A 20,451-nucleotide genomic window follows, 5' to 3' on the forward strand; every position below is an offset into this window, starting at 1 on the left:
TGCATACATGCAGTGCCCTTAGACTGCCTACCTATGAGTAGAAATGTATACATGCAGTGCCCTTAGACTGGCTACCTCTGCATAGAAATGCATATATGCAGTGCCCTTAGACTGCCTACCTATGAGTAGAAATGTATACATGCAGTGCCCTTAGACTGCCTACCTATGAGTAGAAATGTATACATGCAGTGCCCTTAGACTGCCTACCGATGAGTAGAAATGTATACATGCAGTGCCCTTAGACTGCCTACCTATGAGTAGAAATGTGTACATGCAGTGCCCTTAGACTGGCTACCTCTGCGTAGAAATGTGTACATACAGTGCCCTTAGACTGGCTACCTCTGCGTAGAAATGTATACATGCAGTGCCCTTAGACTGCCTACCTATGAGTAGAAATGTGTACATACAGTGCCCTTAGACTGGCTACCTCTGCGTAGAAATGTATACATGCAGTGCCCTTAGACTGCCTACCTATGAGTAGAAATGTATGCATGCAGTGCCCTTAGACTGCCTACCTATGAGTAGAAATGTATACATGCAGTGCCCTTAGACTGGCTACCTCTGCGTAGAAATGTATACATGCAGTGCCCTTAGACTGCCTACCTATGAGTAGAAATGTATACATGCAGTGCCCTTAGACTGCCTACCTCTGCGTAGAAATGTATACATGCAGTGCCCTTAGACTGCCTACCTCTGCGTAGAAATGTATACATGCAGTGCCCTTAGACTGCCTACCTCTGCATAGAAATGTATACATGCAGTGCCATTAGACTGGCTACCTCTGCGTAGAAATGTATACATGCAGTGCCCTTAGACTGGCTACCTCTGCGTATAAATGTATACATGCAGTGCCCTTAGACTGCCTACCTATGAGTAGAAATGTATACATGCAGTGCCCTTAGACTGCCTACCTATGAGTAGAAATGTATACATGCAGTGCCCTTAGACTGGCTACCTCTGCATAGAAATGCATACATGCAGTGCCCTTAGACTGCCTACCTATGAGTAGAAATGTATACATGCAGTGCCCTTAGACTGGCTACCTCTGCATAGAAATGCATATATGCAGTGCCCTTAGACTGCCTACCTATGAGTAGAAATGTATACATGCAGTGCCCTTAGACTGCCTACCGATGAGTAGAAATGTATACATGCAGTGCCCTTAGACTGCCTACCTATGAGTAGAAATGTATACATGCAGTGCCCTTAGACTGCCTACCTATGAGTAGAAATGTATACATGCAGTGCCCTTAGACTGCCTACCGATGAGTAGAAATGTATACATGCAGTGCCCTTAGACTGCCTACCTATGAGTAGAAATGTGTACATGCAGTGCCCTTAGACTGGCTACCTCTGCGTAGAAATGTGTACATACAGTGCCCTTAGACTGGCTACCTCTGCGTAGAAATGTATACATGCAGTGCCCTTAGACTGCCTACCTATGAGTAGAAATGTGTACATACAGTGCCCTTAGACTGGCTACCTCTGCGTAGAAATGTATACATGCAGTGCCCTTAGACTGCCTACCTATGAGTAGAAATGTATGCATGCAGTGCCCTTAGACTGCCTACCTATGAGTAGAAATGTATACATGCAGTGCCCTTAGACTGCCTACCTATGAGTAGAAATGTATACATGCAGTGCCCTTAGACTGCCTACCTCTGCGTAGAAATGTATACATGCAGTGCCCTTAGACTGCCTACCTCTGCGTAGAAATGTATACATGCAGTGCCCTTAGACTGCCTACCTCTGCATAGAAATGTATACATGCAGTGCCATTAGACTGGCTACCTCTGCGTAGAAATGTATACATGCAGTGCCCTTAGACTGGCTACCTCTGCGTATAAATGTATACATGCAGTGCCCTTAGACTGCCTACCTCTGCGTAGAAATGTATACATGCAGTGCCCTTAGACTGGCTACCTCTGCGTATAAATGTATACATGCAGTGCCCTTAGACTGCCTACCTCTGCGTAGAAATGTATACATGCAGTGCCATTAGACTGGCTACCTCTGCGTAGAAATGTATAAATGCAGTGCCCTTAGACTGGCTACCTCTGCGTAGAAATGTATTCATGCAGTGCCCTTAGACTACCTACCTCTGCGTAGAAATGTATACATGCAGTGCCATTAGACTGGCTACCTCTGCGTAGAAATGTATAAATGCAGTGCCCTTAGACTGGCTACCTCTGCGTATAAATGTATACATGCAGTGCCCTTAGACTACCTACCTCTGCATAGAAATGTATACATGCAGTGCCATTAGACTGGCTACCTCTGCGTAGAAATGTATAAATGCAGTGCCCTTAGACTGGCTACCTCTGCGTATAAATGTATACATGCAGTGCCCTTAGACTACCTACCTCTGCATAGAAATGTATACATGCAGTGCCATTAGACTGGCTACCTCTGCGTAGAAATGTATAAATGCAGTGCCCTTAGACTGGCTACCTCTGCGTATAAATGTATACATGCAGGGCCCTTAGACTGACTTTTGGCAAACATGTTATCACAAATATCTTTGTCAGGAAGTGCTGTACTAATCATGGTGTGGTGCATGCCGGTAAGTCAGGGGGGTATAAAGCCCCCCCCCCCAGAAGCCCCTGATCACAGGGCACAAACACTAATTTACCTGTCGGCAGATTGAAGCACACAGTACGCAGGGAGAACATGCAAAGGCACACAGCCGGGTGAAAGCAGGGTTCGACTCCAAAGCATGGATGTGTGACGCAAAACTGGTATTTCGATCTCTGCTTTTTTCTGTGCCAACAGTCCGACGTCAAGGTCAGATCAGACGCAATACCCACAGAATTCACCTTTATGTTATTAGCTCATTATTCCACATCAGGGATACTTAGTCATTTTGATCGATCAGTTAAATTCTCTTTGGATAGATATTCTAGAATCATCTCAGCAGAATTACATCGGCAGTAAAAAATTCGCTTGTACTTTCATGGCTTCATTAACGCTTTTCCATCCCTATTCTGTGCGGCTCTTTAATGGAGCACACTGTACACTGTACACTGTACACTGTATATAATGCTATTTTACACACTGACTCTGTATACTATTTTTATACATAGCCTTTTATTAATCTTCTATTCATACCCCATTTTACTTTAATTTACGTACTCCCCTTTCTGCAGGAACCAGCCATATTTTCATTTCACTGCAAGTTGCTCCAGTGTAACTCTGCATGTGACAAACAAAATCTTGAATCTCGTACTCTGGAGATGTTGCTGCGATCTCACCCGTCACGTCTCTGCGGTTACCATAGAAACGCTCCCACGTCGCTAAGAAGACGCGCGCTTGACAGGAGAGCAGGAAACGGACGTGTTTGCTTTTTAAAGCTCAATATCTGCATTTAGCTGTAATATTTAAGAACTAGCTCAAACCGCCCCTGCTCTGAATAGCATATAGGTTAGGGTTAGCTGTTAGTCATAGAATGAAATGCATGAAAAACAAAAAAATAAATTTACTTGGAATACTTACATACAATTAGGCCTACAATATGAAAAAAATGTATTTCATTATGAATTTGCTATGTATGATAACGACTGTTCTAGATTGGCAGTATGGAAGCTGAATGGATGTAAACATTTATTATATGCAGTGATCTTCGTTCTATGATGCAAACGAGCCGCAATAATATTAGCGCATATGGTTACACTGCATTATTGTAAAGATATCACAATTACACAGATCAAGCTGGAAAATGTTCTGTAAATTCCACTAGAGGGAGCACCAGCTGCATGTCAGTGCTGAATATACGGCCTTCGTTGACTGTTGTGGTAAAACCAGCTTGTTTCTGATTGCAGAAGGGTTAGGGTGCCACAGCCCCTCCGCTTTCCGCCTCTGGAGTGTCAGGCTCCCTCGTTACAGACGCTCTTGCTCTGTCGCTCCCCTGTCCTTTGCTTCCATTACGAATGTGTCTTGGAATGGCGGCCCCCTCTTTCCTGGGCTTATTCATTTCCTCTTGACCAATTGCCGGTTTTGGCTGAGCAGTCATTCCTGTTTATGTTTCTGCAGGGAAAAGGCCGTTCATCAGCGGAAAAGTCCGTTTGTTGCTGGACACTGTGGATGTTTTGGTAATGAAGTCACACCCTTATGGCTAACCCCAGACCTGGACTGTGATTAAAAAGCGGTTCTGCATTTTGGTCCACACAGGCCCCCTGGCAGCTGGGTGTGCCCCATCATGATTTTTTTTTTCGATCAGGAGGGTGGGATCTTGGAGAGGGAGGGGGATAATTTCCCCTTGAAAAACATGACCAAATCAAAATTTACTTCCTGTATTTCTATGTTTCCTTTACGTCAGAAATATGTAAATAATCACAGGTCTGCTACAAGGGGTGCAGCCCTGCCACAGGGTTGTTCTCCAAGGTCCAAACAACTTTAAAGTCAATTTCTGTACCTCAGAAGGTAGAATTACCTACAGCTAGGTTGCATTTGACAGACCCTTGGGGGTACAGCCCCACTGACAGGTAATTGGACCCTTAACGGTACACATTGGTACATTTTCCTCTGACAGGCCACTCAATCTGGGAATTTTGAATTTTTTTTTCAGATTTTCAGTTTCATTTAATCCAACAACAAGGTGGGGAGAAAGAATCGTGTATCACTGACAAGGGGGGCATCACAAGACCCCCCCCCCCCCCCCCCCGTGACATGATGGTGAGGTGTGTCCCCTATGATGAATTTTGGTGGCCCACAAACCCTTCAGCCCACTGGGGAGATCCTAGCTATCACAGACGGCCAGTCAGGTCTGACCAATCACAGAACATTTCAGGAATTACGATACCCACAAAGTACAAATGGTATAAAACTGTCAGCTCATTTTCGCATGGGTTTATTGAACTAAGCAGTTTGTTAGCTGGTTGTTGAACTCATCAAATCATTTAATTACTATTTTGGCAACAAATCATTAAACATCCTTTGTTTAGCAGTTTAGCCATGGAAAAGTACAGAACGTGATTCATTCTCTGTGTCCATGTTTTATGAAGAATATGAAGCCATAAATTATGTTTAGGCCCGTAAACTAAGCCAAAAAAGGCTAATTCGTCTAACAGGATTCCCCGAGTCGAGAAATAGACAGCTACCTAACCCTAACCCAAACTGGGACTAAAATGCGGTGACTGGGACCAGTATCGCAAAACAGGGCCCAAAATCCTTCCTCCCACAACCTCCTGCGGAATCAAGTCAAATCAAATCAGATCAAATCAATCACTTTGATTGTCACGCCACTTGTCACCAATACACAGGTGCAAGACATGTGAGTGAAATGCTTGTGTGCAAAGCTTCTCGAAGCAGCCATAGTACGACACGAATTAACAATCAAAATAAGTATAAATATATAACACATAAGACATTTGACAAATAACAAATACATTTGACATTTAAAACCCATCATGTCAGCCGCACATCATAACAACCAATCAAACAAACCGTAACACCTCGTCACATTATACCATGTAGCTACTAAAATGAGGTGAAACATATGACATTATCTTTGTGTTTGAATTCACTTTTAGTGTCCCTCGGTCAGCCTATAACTGCTTTTTAAGCAGGCCTTGTGCCCTGAAAGATAGAGGTTAAATGTGTCTCCTGAATGGACCCCGAGATCAGAAACAACCTGTCCTGTCCCTCCTTTACGCACCAGTCAGCCAGCAGCAGATGAAGATCCCATGATGAGTTTGCCTCTGTGACCCGTTCCGTTCGGAAGGCAGAGCGGACACAGCGCTGTCCACAGAGGGCCCTGCCCGCCACAAGATTACTGCTTAGACTTTGAAATCTCAGTTTGCCTTTAACACTCTCGGTATTTCAGCAGGAGGCCGACAGTCCCAGTGATTTACAAACTAAAATGTGAGTATAGGCCTCTGGTTCCCGGCTCCTGCGGCCGTGTGACGGCCTGCTTTCTCTACCTCATTTCAGCCGATATTCATGACAGAAACCTCTTAAAGTCTCAGAGCCCAGAGTATAATAGCAGAGATACAGGACATATTCATGCCATTTCAAGACATGTTAAGGCAGCGCTGGGTGTTGATTAAAATCTACCAGTGTGTGAGTGAAATGTTCTGCATAATGTTTATTTCAAGAAAAAAAGCATTTTTGTTTAAATTAAACAAAAATCTAAATTAAATCTATGATTCCCACCTAATGTTGCCTACAAATCTAGATGCCTTTTACATAATGAAACCAACAGTGTGAGTTGTGTTTATTAGGTACCAAAGCAGTCAATCTTATTGTAAGATAACCCCCTGTTTTCAATAAATAAATATATGAAATTAAATACAATAAGAATGTGACCATAATCGAAATAGAAGGGATCCCATGTGACTCGAAATTGCGTAGCTGCACGAGACCAACAGGGAATCAGCTGGGATCTTAAACATCCAGGAAAAATTCAATGAAGCCTGTATACAGGAACCATCCGGAAACAGGAGCTGCTACTTACGCTTTGGTTTGATTTATATTTCATTATTCAAAACATTTTAGAAATTAATAAGTATTTTTGATGGTTTGGACATAAACGAGAACACGGTGGGAATACAATTTAATCTAAGAATAACAGTCAGTTTAATGCTTTGTCTTCATTAGGGAATATAATGTCGTAGTAACATGGTGCAATATGGTGTAAAAACATAAAATGAATATGTTAAAATCAAAATCTATTAAACAAAGCATACCGGGATTCTCCCAGAATTCCAGGTGTATATTACTTACTGAAAGAAGGCTGTGGAATAAGCTTCATCCTGAATTAATGCCGAACTAAAGGCCTCAGCCTATGATAGAGGAAACGCCTCAGTACTGAAGGACAAATCTGCCATATTTATAGGCTTTATTGAATATTTAACTGAAATCTCGTTGTGTGTTCCTCACTAACAAACAAATGAAAAGCAGATACACGTTTTATTTCAGCTTCCCAAAGGGCCCTGACAGTGTAAATGGCTTTCTTGAGCAACAACAGCAGAGCTGAACTGAACTGCTCTTTGTTCGCTGTCAGCATCATCGCTAATTTGGGCATTTTTCTCTCCTGTCATTGGAGGGACTATTTATGGGTCTGACATGTGTGGCCTATATATCCTCAGGCGGATGCTTGTCATGCCTTTCGGTGGTGTAAACGCTCACATGCCCCATATTTATGGACACCCGGGTGAGATCCGCGGAGTTTAGACTTCGCCGTGTGTCTCGCCCCTGGTCAATAGCTCCGGTCTCTTTTTCCTGCGCTGCTACTTCCAATAATCACGGACGGGGCTTATTTTAGCAGTTGAATTACATTCCGGGCTCGGCAAGCAAGGTGGTCCACTACCATTTAGAGCGGTTTGAGCCCACAGAGAAACACGCGTGGGTCTCTCTCGAGGTTCTGCATCGCGAGATCTGACTCATATGTTCCAACCGGCCCTCCAGGTTTTGCAGATAAACAAATCCTCAACATGATCTCTGTCAGTCGTGTGGTTATATTTATTAAGGGATATGCCTTTGTTTAGCTTTTCTGATGTTAAGAAATATTATATTTTAAGTGGTTTGCTGCATCCAGGCCATGACTCCCTGCTCGTATTTAATTAATTATCCTGTATGGAGTCTTGGAGCTGGCTCAGTCCCGACAGTTCAGTCTCATAGATGAATGCCTTAAACAGGACAGCTGTCTCAACTCATCTGAGAGCGATCTCTCCGGTGTTGTGAAACACAACAGAAATGCTGGATGTGGTTCCTGGCGTCGCTTCCCGGGGACTCAGCCTGTCGTTCTGGGCTTTTCTGTTAAAAACCTGACTGTTGAAAATTACAGATTCCCGAACCAGATAAAGAGACGAGAATGAAGGTAAAGGGAATGGCGGAATAATTGCTGTTTTCATTCCTTAGCTGCCCAAGAATGTATTTGTCACTTTTAAAAAAAAAAATAATAAGTAGGCTTCCTTTTCCAGACTCTCCACCAACATGAATACATCTTGTTATGTCTAGAGTCCATTTATCTACATTGGGGTGGGGGAGGGAGCTTTGGCAGAACATGGGGCTGCTGCTCTTCCTTACAGCTGTAAGTGTGGTATTCACTCTTCCCCGCAGCACCACTGTCGTATGTATTTTGTGATTTACGGCACGAATCCCATCTGCCCATTTATTTTCACGTTCAGGGGACAGCTTTGGCCTGAGAGCCCTTCCTACCTGCTTTGACCTGCTTTGCATACCATTATTCCATGCCGTAATCCTCCTTCTGTTGCAGGAACACGCGGCAGGTGACACGGTGGTGACACGGTGGTGATGCGGCAGGTGACGCGGAGGTGACACGGTGGTGATGCGGCAGGTGACGCGGAGGTGACACGGCAGGTGATGCAGTGGTGACACGGTGGTGATGCGGTGGTGACACGGTGGTGACGCAGCAGGTGATGCGGCAGGTGACGCGGTGGTGACACAGTGGTGACACGGCAGGTGATGCGGCAGGTGACGCGGTGGTGACACGGTGGTGACACGGCAGGTGACACGTGGTGACACGGCAGGTGATGCAGCAGGTGACGCGGTGGTGACACGGTGGTGACGCAGCAGGTGACGCGGCAGGTGACGCGGCAGGTGACACGGTGGTGATGCGGCAGGTGACGCGGCAGGTGACACGGTGGTGATGCGGCAGGTGACGCGGTGGTGACGGACACTAGCTGGCACCCAGAACGTAACCTGGCCTGCTTTGCTGAAACAGCCAGCTGCATAAATTAGAAAGTATGTTAACTTGGATAAACAAGTGTCGGCAAAGGGAAACAGTAATACTGAACTTTATTAAGAATTTCAGTAAGTTAAGTTAGTAAAGGTGCATGATATATAGCAGAGAGAAAACTACCATGATTAATATGATTCTCCAGATTTTATTGATGTATATTATTCCATAGTGACTGTTCAGTCCCCAGTGTGTTTTTCTCCTTTTAGCTGAAGCAAACATTAACCCTTTATTGTACAGCACTAGGGCCCATGTAAGTCTGATTTGTTCTGACTTCATGAGTGAGACATTAAAGGAAATTTTGCTTCTGATGGAGGAGAGATGGGTTCCAGGGGGAGAGCATTGTTGGTCTTACTCAGAAAAGGGTAGGGCTGGAAAAATGTGCCCAGTAGGAAAGTTTGTACTGGGCAGGGCTGACTGGACGGGTGCTGGCTCGCTGGACGCCAGCCTCGGTTCTGGCCCGGCTGCGACTGCCCCGTCCATCTGCCCAGCGCCGTGTTCGCCGGCTCAGGGCTGTTCCTGACATCGGCAGGAATGCTGAGACCCCGGATTGGGAAAATGAACGCCCAGAAAAGCAGAGATCTGTTTTGATGATCTGATGATTTTCATCGGCGACAAAGGAGCTGTATTTGTGAAAAGGGCCGGTCTTGGCCAGCGCGCTCACTCTGGATCATGCAGTGTGGGTGTGAATACTGCTAAGCGTGCATAGTTTTTGTAAATAGAGCCCTGTGCTGAAGTGGTTGGTGAAGGAGTATCACACTGGGAACAATCACACTGTGTAACTGAGCCGCCGGTGTCCACCAAAGTGATGGGCTGCAGTGCGGTTGTGTGTGTTAGTGTGTGTGTTCATGTGCCTGTGTGAGTGTGTGCATGTGTCAGTGTGTGTGTGCATGTGTGTGTGTGAGTGCGTGTATGTGTGTGCGTGTGTGTATATGTGTGTGCGCAGAATGATCAGACTCAGCTCAGAAATAACGGAGCCCTCTTTTGGGGTGAAGCGTCACAGCAGGAGCTGTAGGCCGGTAATAAGACTCACGCCTCTCGCTGAGACTCACGCCTCTCGCTGAGACTCACGGCACAGCCAAGCTCTAGGCTCCAGACCCACGAGGCTCCTTCCGAAACGCTTCCTGCTGATTACAGGGCCTCTTTCCTGAGCTACACAAACAAAGGCGCCATTTTCCCACCAGTGAAGAATGAGAACCTTTTTTTTCTGATCTGTTCTGCTAAAAACATCCAACAAGACATTCAGTATAAAACCTCTTGAAGGATTTGGGGTCATTTCTTTCACAAAGCTTTTTTTAATGCCTGCATGAGTCTAACTACAATTAGAAAACTTCTGAAACATATACTGTACAATAACATGATAACAAATACTGATTAACCATATTTGCAAAGTTATATTTCAAAATGGAAAATCAAAAATATGCCAGCACAAAACAATCATCCATCCATCCATCCATCCACAAATACCATCACCATCTCCCCAGTCGCGGATCATGGCAACATTCATGGTCCCGGCTTAAAAAAATTCTGCTGGCTTTGCATGGATGTTTTATCCTTCCTATAAACTCTCTAGTCAGTAATACTAATGATCCTAATTACAGTGTTTTCATCTGTACTCTTATAATAAATAGCGACATCATATATATACAAGTGAAATATAAACATATTTTTCTGCTGCACATTCATTGCAGCCATCAGATCTGTAGTTCGCTATGTAAGCATATGTATGTATGCATATTTGTTACTAAAAGGTTCGGTAGGGTGGTGAGGGAGACTCGCCCTTGTCACTGTGTCCCCGTCAGAGCCATAGAAATGATCCAGTGGGTCTTTACAGAGGCAGTCTGCGAGCGTGTCAGAAGGCAGTCTGCGAGCGTGTCAGAAGGCAGTCTGGTATAAGCTTTTGTTTCCAAAAAAGCAGTGAGTCAGAGGTTTGACGCGTGAGCTCTGTTGTTTGCTCGCGAAGCTGAAACCTTGCATGGTGCCATTGTTACACCCCGCAAGTCTGCTGCAGTATTCTGCTGAAGGACTGAGACTTTCAGATCTGGTCATTTGTTTAACTACATCAGAAGGACATTGGTTCGCATCCCAGCTCGGGTCACTCATCCATGGCCACCACTTTGATCCCGTGTGCGTTGATGTACGTCAGGAGGACCTCGGCCCGTCTCTCGATCACATCAATGAGCTTCTCCACTCCCTGCCGGCCTCCCTGGCTCTCCCAGTACATCTGATCCAGGAACAGCGACTGGAGCAGCCTCTCGCGTAGACGCTGGCTCTGCAGCACGCTCACGGCCTGCTCCGGTAACCTGACCAGGAACAGCGCCTCACAGTGAACGTTTGCTCGCATTTAACAAAATGACACTGTCAGGGTGTGATTCCTGATCATCGAACTACTGGTGCCTGAATCACGCCGCCACTCTGCGTTAGGAGGACGTCCCCCGGAAACTCCCGCTCGCTCCTACAGCCCAAACACACGCAGGCTACGCAGAAACTAACAGAAACTAACACTCAGAACTATTTCTGATTAGCGTGTTGTTCTATAGATAATTAAGGTCAGACAGGAAGTCTTTTTCGTATAGCTGATGTTTGAAAACATGATTTAAAGCTATTAAACAGCTGAGAAATCATCTCTGCACAAGTAAATGTATTTTTAAAGGTTTTCATTCATTAGCACACAGTGGAAAATTTGAGAATTTATAGAGAATGCGCAAATTTCATAATTTACATGCTTGTCTTTGTGCTAAAATATGTAAAATGATGAAAGTTGTTGTTGTAAAATAAATCTCCTCAAAATCAGATCACAAGCACATGTGACCTTGACAGCTGGACATGTTAGCGACTGAGGCAGGGAACATTCTAGCTAACAATCCAAATCCTTTTCCCACACTCCGCTATGCCTTGATTTATTTATCACGTTGGGAGATTCTTGGGTGCAGCTCAAATCTTGCTGACAGCTCTGGCGTGATACTGCAGATCATAACGTTACATTCTCATGAGCACAGGAACACAGGGACACGTGAACAATGGTTCTGTTGAAGAATGAGACAATTCTACACACACACACACACACACATTATATCTTCATGGGGACTTTCGATTCATTTCTATGGGGAAAACTGTAATCCCAACTTGAGGACCGTAACCCCTACCCAGCCCTAACCTTAACCATAAGTAACCAAACTAAATAGACTTTTGGCATTTTTAGTTTTTTGATTGCATTCACAGGTCTTTGTGGAGACTTGAAAAATGGTCCCCACAACGTCAAAATAACAGGTTTTTATCACATTGTGGGGACCTATTCCCCATGCATTTGATTAGCATGTGAAAACATCCCACCATGACCTGACTGAGCGTGCGTATGAAAGATGAGAGGGGCTCCGCCCACGACAAAGGCAGGTCAGAAACAGAAGTGTGCTCATCCAATCCCTTCATGCTGTCTGCTATGTCAGAATATCTACTCACTCTTTTATTCCGTCCAACAGTTTAAAATCCAGATTGTCTTCGTTTCGGTCAAAATAGCCTTCGTTGTCGATGAAGACTAGACGCCTGGTGTCGTGCATTCTGTGGACGATGTGCACCAAGCTGATGTTGTCCTGCTCAGCACAATGCAGATGATGCCCGAGCTCCACGCACCGATCCTCCTGCTGCGGCTTGAACCCGCAGCAGTTTCTGTCCAGCCGGTTATAGATCTAGTGATAAACAGATTATCTTTCACATTTTATTCAGTTTTTATCCAAACTAAGAACGCAGGGTTGGGCAATCCCAGACATAACCCACTGAGCCACACAGTCTGAATGTGAAGCAGTATACAGTGATCCCCGGCTGTATCGCGGTTCAGTTATCGTGCCCATGCTGTAACGCCGTTCAGCTATCGCGCCCCCGCTGTATCGCGGTTCAGCTATCGTGCCCATGCTGTAACGCCGTTCAGCTATCGCGCCCCCGCTGTATCGCGGTTCAGCTATCGTGCCCATGCTGTAACGCCGTTCAGCTATCGCGCCCCCGCTGTATCGCGGTTCAGCTATCGTGCCCATGCTGTAACGCCGTTCAGCTATCGCGCCCCCGCTGTATCGCGGTTCAGCTATCGTGCCCATGCTGTAACGCCGTTCAGCTATCGTGCCCATGCTGTAACGCCGTTCAGCTATCGCGCCCCCGCTGTAACGCCGTTCAGCTATCGCGCCCCCGTTGTATCGCGGTTCAGCTATCGCGCCCCCGCTGTATCGCGATTCAGCTATCGCGCCCCCGCTGTATCGCGGTTCAGCTATCGCGCCCCCGCTGTATCGCGATTCAGCTATCGCGCCCCCGCTGTATCGCGATTCAGCTATCGCGCCCCCGCTGTATCGCGATTCAGCTATCGTGCCCCCGTTGTATCGCCATTCAGCTATCGCGCCCCCGCTGTATCGCGGTTCAGCTATCGCGCCCCCGCTGTATCGCGATTCAGCTATCGCGCCCCCGCTGTATCGCCGTTCAGCTATCGTGCCCCCGTTGTATCGCGGTTCAGCTATCGCGCCCCCGCTATATCGCGGTTCAGCTATCGCGCCCCCGCTGTAACGCCGTTCAGCTATCGTGCCCCCGTTGTATCGCGGTTCAGCTATTGTGCCCCCGCTATATCGCGGTTCAGCTATCGCGCCCCCCATATATCGCAGATTTTCACCTATCGCTGATGGGTCTGGAATGGTATCACTGTACTTTGAGCTAGTCTGATTATATTCACAACTTTGAGGTCCCACAAATGCAAATTATCAGTGTCCTTGCATGTTGGACCAGGAGAAAAAGCATCATCATCCGTTCTTTTAATATTTAATTTATCCCACATTGATATTTCTCTTCGAATCATGTTCGCTTTGCGGGCTCCAAGCTCACCTGTAACAGGAAGTCGAAAAGGGCGAGTTTGCTCCACTCGTAGTGATGGATGCTGGTGCACCCCCACTCCGCTCTGGGTGTGATGCCCCTGTGCCAACACTTATGCTTGAGTGAGCGCTGATAAGCCCCCCAGGTAAGCCTGATGGAGGAGTGGGACTCACCGTCTGTGGGGGCCAGCGAGGAGTCCCACAGAACGGCGGGGCTTTGGTCACCATCTGCAACCGGCCACATGCATCATGAGTTAAAATAACAGCAACAAGAGGGATGTCTAGAGCAGGGATCTCAAACTGAAACAAGCTGCCAGTCACTGGTGAGAAGGTCTACAAGCTGCCGGTCACTGGCGAGAAGGTCTACAAGCTGCCGGTCACTGGCGAGAAGGTCTACAAGCTGCCGGTCACTGGCGAGAAGGTCTACAAGCTGCCGGTCACTGGCGAGAAGGTCTACAAGCTGCCGGTCACTGGCGAGAAGGTCTTCAAGCTGCCGGTCACTGGCGAGAAGGTCTGCAAGCTGCCGGTCACTGGCGAGAAGGTCTACAAGCTGCTGGTCACTGGCGAGAAGGTCTGCAAGCTGCCGGTCACTGGCGAGAAGGTTTGCAAGCTGCCGGTCACTGGCGAGAAGGTCTACAAGCTGCCGGTAACTGGCGAGAAGGTCTACAAGCTGCCGGTCACTGGCGAGAAGGTCTACAAGCTGCCGGTCACTGGCGAGAGGGTCTATAAGCTGCCATTCACTGGCGAGAAGGGCTGCAGCTTAAGCCGGGGGCAATTTTAGGGTTAGACCCTCAGGTGCTGCAGCTCTCAGTCAGATGTACAAAGTCATAGTAATCAACTACTGCTGCATTTCGCCGAGCAAAAATAGTGGAGCTTTAAAAGTCCCATTAAATCAGCCTCAGCACCACCTCTGATGATGCTGGTGGGACTATCTGAGCACAGAGAGGTTGCTGAATTTCATTGTGTTTTATTCTCAGTGGAAAGCACAGGATCAATCTGCAGGCCAGATTTATTAATAAATGGAAAACATGTGGAGGGCCGTATAAAACCATCTCATGGGCCGGATCTGGAGCCCTGACCTAGAGGATCAGATTATGCACGTGACACATGCACAGGAGACAGGAGACACAGCTTCAGTCTGACCATAGATCAGATTCACAGCTCCGTAAATAATGGACAAACAACATGATGCGATTAAAGGTACGACTGGCCGACTGAAAGAGAGTTCCCAATTTAGAGAAGCCATCAAAGATCGAGCAGGATCACAGTGTGGCTCCCCCCCCCAAGTCTGCCCCTCTAATCGAGGGCGTAACTTCAGGTTGAACATTGTGGGGGGGGGGGAGATATGATTATGGGGGGGTGGGGTTAGAGCCCCCCATTCCCCACTGTAATTTACACGCACGCCTCCAGTACCCTCGTGAGCTCTGCTTCAGGCTTCACGCTAATATCAGTTTTGAGAAGATCTTGGGGGGGGGGGGGGGAGCCACACTGTGATCCTGCTCAATCTTTGATGGCTTCTCTAAATTGGGAACTCTCTTTCAGTCGGCCAGTCGTACCTTTAATCACATCATGGGCTCAGTGGGCAAACTGCCACCAGGGGTGACGTCAGGTCAATGGACATTATATTATAATCTTCTACAACATATAAAACATCATCATTGTCATAATAATAATAATGATAATAATAATAATAATAATAATAATAATTCTTCTTATTATTATTATTATAGGGGGCACTGTCACCTCAGTTGGAGTCTCTGCTATGGCTCCATGTGTGTGGGGTTTGCATGTCACATATTCTCCCCGTGTCATTTATGGGTTTCTTCCAGGTACTCTGGTCTCTCCCCCCCCCACCAATCCAAAACATGCTGAGGCTAATTGGAGTTGCCAAACTGCCCACAGGTGAGTGAGTGTGCCCTGCGGTGGGTTGGTGCCCCAAACTGGTTTGTTCCCCACCTTGCACCCATACCCTCTGGGATAGGGTCCCGAACCCCCATGACCCTGAATGGGATAATAATAATATCCTCTCGGATCTGTCTAACTCTCTGTATAGTTTACCAGGTACAACAATATTTATTGTTTAAATATTCTTGTACAAAACCCTCGACTTTTTGAGTTTATCAGATACTGTGTGCATATTTCTATGTACGGGTTAAGTCACGGGTTAACGTTCCTGGGCTCCGTGTATCTGTGTCACGAGTAACGTCTGTGATGCTCCTTTATATGTTAAAGTTACTGAAGTCGCAGTAACTTTAAGCGCAGCCATTGTCGCTTTGATTAAAATACCTCTAGAGAAGCCGATCCTCCTGCAGACAGTCGGGATGCTCCGGTTCAGACCCAGGATCCGGTCTAAATGAAAGGCGAACACCTCGCTCATATCCACGGCTCTTTTGAGCAACCCACAGCGCCCTTGGCAGACGGGACCGCCTTGGATCCACACAACCTTATCTGGGGACCTTAAAGTGCCACCTGTCGCGCCTTCAAACAACAGCAAACCGGATGAAACCTCCTTAATGCCGATTATTCTACTGTCGGCGAGGAAGCGCAGCGCATGCATGTCTTCCTTACTGAACCAAGGCGGCGCTCTCTCGCTGTATATCCTGATATAGCTATGATGCGCTCCCTTAGGACTGTCTTCATGTCCATTGTTCTTCAATGTATAGTGGATGTTTATTCCTGGTATCATATGTATCTCATTGTCCTGGGCAGTTCTCGGTTTCCATTCATCTTCATTGGTTTTGTCAAAAGCGTTGAACGCATCATGCTGGATGTGGTTGTCAATCGCAGTGATTTTCTTCCTTGATTCTGGCCGCACTGTGCCCCTGAGAAGTGCCGGCTTCTCACGCTTAGCTTTAAGTGTGATATAGACCACGTTGGATTTCGGGGTGGCGCCGTATAAGTCCGCATTCTGCGCCGTCGAAAAGTCTGCCGCCTCCCGCAGATCCGGTTCTAACCTGCTGGCTCCCGTCTTCCTCCGGTACTTATGCTTGTCCCGGGACGCAACTTCTCCCAGCCGGGAAACAACAAAAAACAAGTAAATAAAGCATGCAACGGCAATGGCGAAGGTGGTCTTCCAAGCAGGCGCTTTCCTGATGCACCTCGACAACCTGAGCAAAGACACGCGGGGACACGCCAGTAAGGCGCCTTTTATTTCCCCTGGGCGAATGGACTGCATTTCTACTTTAATTTGTATTCCAGCATGTTGAGTCTATCCACAGCAACGTTATAGTGACATTTCTCATGCTCGTGACTGTCGTGATTAAGGAGGAGCTGGAAAAGCCGACCGGCGATACTGGGCAACAGCAGAGACCCAGTAACTTCATCACAGAAAAAAAGAAGCGGAGTCTTTGTCATCCAGGCAGAATAAGCACAAACCATATGTGTGAAAACGGCTCCCCCACTTTCACTAACTGAACGTAATACAGCCTCTGTAGCCTATTTTGCAAACTACAGTGTCATCATGAATGAAATGTCACATATAGCCTAAATTTTCTGCTGCGCTTTCATTTTAATAAGCAGTACTTTCTAAAGTCAATTGTTCAGCAATTTCATTGGATATTTCTATTTAAGATAGTTGGTGGATTATGTAGCACAATGAAAGATACAGCATTTTCGTCTAGCAAGGACGGATATAGGCTACACAGAACTACAGCTAATACACTATAAAAGCATATAAAGCGATTGTGTTCCATTCACAGACTACTGCAGCATGCAGATACGTGTAGATTAGTTTCATTAACAATAATAGGCTGAACAACAACAACAATAATAATAATATTAATAATAATGTATTTGTAATTAGACAAAGTGTTACAATAGCTTACAAGCAAAGTTTTATTGGAGTGATTTCGAAAATACAGCCGATCGCCCTTTTGACGTCAGCGGGCCCTATGGCCCCTCAGATCACTTAACCTGATGACATACAGACATACCAGTTTCTCATTCTTTAATTAACCCTTGGACCTTCTCTAAATGAGGCCGTTTGTAAGGTACTGACACAACTGTCGACTTGCCGTGCTCTTAATCGTTTGCTGTTGATGTGTTTTCTAACCCAGTTTGCTGAACCTGATCTGGACTTGATGTTGCCCTGGACTGGTTTCGTTTTGATACTTGGATACGTTTTTGCGATTGTCAGCCCGCGTTGTAAATCATTCAAAATGCTGGATCCCCGACCTGTATAATTACAGTTTACATTCGCGACCCCTGTCGGCCGTGATTGGTCCCTGCACGTGTGCGGCTGAATATGCAACCGCTGGTGCTTCTACCGTAATCAGTACAGTACAAGGGAAACGCGGTACGTGCTCCGGCAGGCGTTGCCCAAAATACCGTATTATCACTCGGCATAGCGGTGGAAAATGCGACCCGCTGGAATTTTAAGGCGAAAACAGGAAGCTGCAAACAGTGGCCCTTCACATTAGAGTGATTAGACATTAAGCCCCCATATCCATTCAGGATGTCCAGGCATGCATCAGAAAGAAGCCACATATCTTGTCAAGATTTCCTGTTTGGGTTCGTCCCAAAAGAAAAAAAAAATGGGATGCAAGATTACTTGTTGTTGAAAATATATCTGGTTTTATTGAAATAGGTTTATTTAATGACTAGTAATGCTCCGATTCACTTTAAAAAGTTATTTGAATCCTTTGTGAAGTCTTTAAATAGCAAGAATATGCCATAATTATTCATATGGAAGCCTCCCTAAAAAGGCGGCGTTTGTTATGTAATGCTGAAAAGAAACAATTGCTGTTTGTTATGAAATATGCGGTCACCTGCAGACTCCAGTGAATCGCGGCCATACCGTTGTGATTTCATCCGCATAACTCTGGTGCCTGTTTTGTGAGTAAGACACCCTCTGAGAATGCACCAGTTTTTAATATACTTTCATAGAAACGGAATTCAGTTACAAGTAGGATTTGTATTAATGCACAACATGGTAACTAGAATCAGGGTAAAACAAAATCTCTGCAAAAAGCCCCGTTGTCGCTGCTCAGACCTGATCGAGTTTCTACGTTTTTTTATCGCTTGTGTATACTGGTGCATTTTTCAACATTATAACTACAGAGCTTGCTGGATTTAGTGCTGTAGTTCTCGAGACCGGTCTTGGTCTCGAGACCGGTCTTGAGACCAATTTTTTGTGGTCTCGGTCTTGTCTTGGTCTCGACTCAATTTGGTCTCGGTCTTGTCTTGGTCTCGACCCTATTTGGTCTTGGTCTTGTCTTGGTCTCGGACATAGTGGTCTCGATGGGATGGGGGAAAAAAGAGAAAACAGCACATCCTCACAGAACAGTATCATTATTCATTACGCGCCTCAATTCAAATGCAACCAGTCAGATGCATCTACTTTAAAAACGTTACATTGTATACATTTTCTCAATGGACACTGCCAGTGCACAGTCCACACACTTCATACACATCGCATGATATCGAAGTCGGCAAAGAAATGTTCCAAAACGTCAACCATGCGTCACCATGTCACATGGTACAAAATCCTCGCGAGAGCAAGACGACTTGAGACAGACCGTGCAGCACAAACTGGAACCACCTCCATGACGACACAACTTTGCCCTTATTGGCTGAAGATTTTAGTCACACGCATGACGTTTGTATCCCAGGAAGTTCCATTGCTTTATCTGCTATTTCTCCCGAAAAGCACATAAAGCAGTGAGAACTGGTTTCAGTTCATTTACCTGGTAAAATAAAGTTTAAATAAATTACATAAATGCTCTAACAGTACAAGTAAGTTAGTGGTTTATTTATTGTTAGTTACTGTAATGTTGTGCTACTTTATTTGTTTAATCGTCCAATCTGTGAAGAAGGCATGCAGGTGTTAAGGGAGGATGGGCAAAATTACAACGTGGTCGGTGATTGGCTGTTGTGCTGGCGTTCAGTAAACCTCTGCTCGATAAGCCATCGAGTTGTCTGTCTCAGCGCATTCTCTAAAACGGAGAAAATTTGGTTGATCGAGTTTTATAGTCTGTGTGTATCAACGTGATCGTCCTTATTTTTTATCGATAAAAAAATTGAGATCATTTTATCGCCCAGCACTAATAGCATTCTCTTCAATTCAAAGCAGAGGATCATTACATAGCCGTATTCATAGCTTACCCGAGGCCTCTCTCCCTGGTATAAGAGACTTAATATAAACATCTTTCTGGTACATCCCATCTCTTTCCCTTGACGAGGTCCAATAAAATGGTTATAGGAGAGGATTGCTGAGAATATTATTTTCCATCAGGCCTCGTAACTATGACAAATCTGGGAGATTTTAAATGAGAGACATATGGACATATGGACAATATAATTGAAAAGATAACATGAATTTGATTTAACGAGTAATGACACTTTACAGCAATGCCTTTTTTCTCTACAGTTGATCTGAGTAATGTGATGTCCATTCTAGCCCTAGTCTGTTTTCGGTCTTGGTCTTGGTCTCGACCAGTCTTGGTCTTGGTCTCGCCTTAGTGTGTCTTGGTCTTGGTCTTGGACTTGGTCTTGGTCTTGGTACCCTCAAGTCTCAGCAGTGTCTTGGTCTTGATACCCTCCGGTCTCGGCAATGTCTTGGTCTCGGTTTAGGCGGTCTTGACTACAACACTAGCTGGATTCTGGGTATGTCTATACAGTCCAGATTGATATATTGTTGCTTTGGTAGTGCAGTAACTTATGGCGGGGGGGGGGACTTTTCTCATTCAGCAGTAGTGCAGGGCCGGTCAATCCTATGCGCAACATAAGCGGTCTCCTGATTTGGGGACACTGATTTGCCTGTCAATTTCACTTTCTCTCAGACGTGGGGCGCCGGCGGTGATGCTCGCCTAGGGCGCCACGTTAGCTGAAACCGGTACTGCGGTAGTGTTTAAGCTAAGTTAGCTAAGACGGTCTCACTAATGTTGTGAAGATCAGTTAATTACAAGCCAC

General features: G+C 45.8%; 2 protein-coding genes across 2 annotated transcripts in view; one reads left to right on the forward strand and one right to left on the reverse strand.

The window, feature by feature from the left end:
- Positions 1-9,973: 9,973 nt before the first annotated feature.
- On the reverse strand, positions 9,974-17,113 carry gask1b (golgi associated kinase 1B). Its single transcript, XM_023792070.2, has 4 exons — positions 15,829-17,113; positions 13,556-13,770; positions 12,158-12,384; positions 9,974-11,001 (listed from the first exon to the last, which is right to left on the reverse strand). The coding sequence occupies exons 1-4, from the start codon at positions 16,715-16,717 to the stop codon at positions 10,794-10,796; spliced, it is 1,539 nt and encodes a 512-aa protein (XP_023647838.1). The 5' UTR covers positions 16,718-17,113; the 3' UTR covers positions 9,974-10,793.
- Positions 17,114-17,124: 11 nt separating this feature from the next.
- The window catches only part of LOC111833598 (relaxin receptor 1-like), a 31,415-nt gene continuing 28,088 nt past the window's right edge, over positions 17,125-20,451 (forward strand). Inside the window, exon 1 of the mRNA XM_023792059.2 lies at positions 17,125-17,531. The gene's annotated coding sequence lies outside the window, so the exon portion shown is untranslated. The remainder of the gene's footprint in view (positions 17,532-20,451) is intronic.

This window comes from Paramormyrops kingsleyae, chromosome 12 (genome assembly GCF_048594095.1).
Source record: "Paramormyrops kingsleyae isolate MSU_618 chromosome 12, PKINGS_0.4, whole genome shotgun sequence".
NCBI lineage: Eukaryota > Metazoa > Chordata > Actinopteri > Osteoglossiformes > Mormyridae > Paramormyrops > Paramormyrops kingsleyae.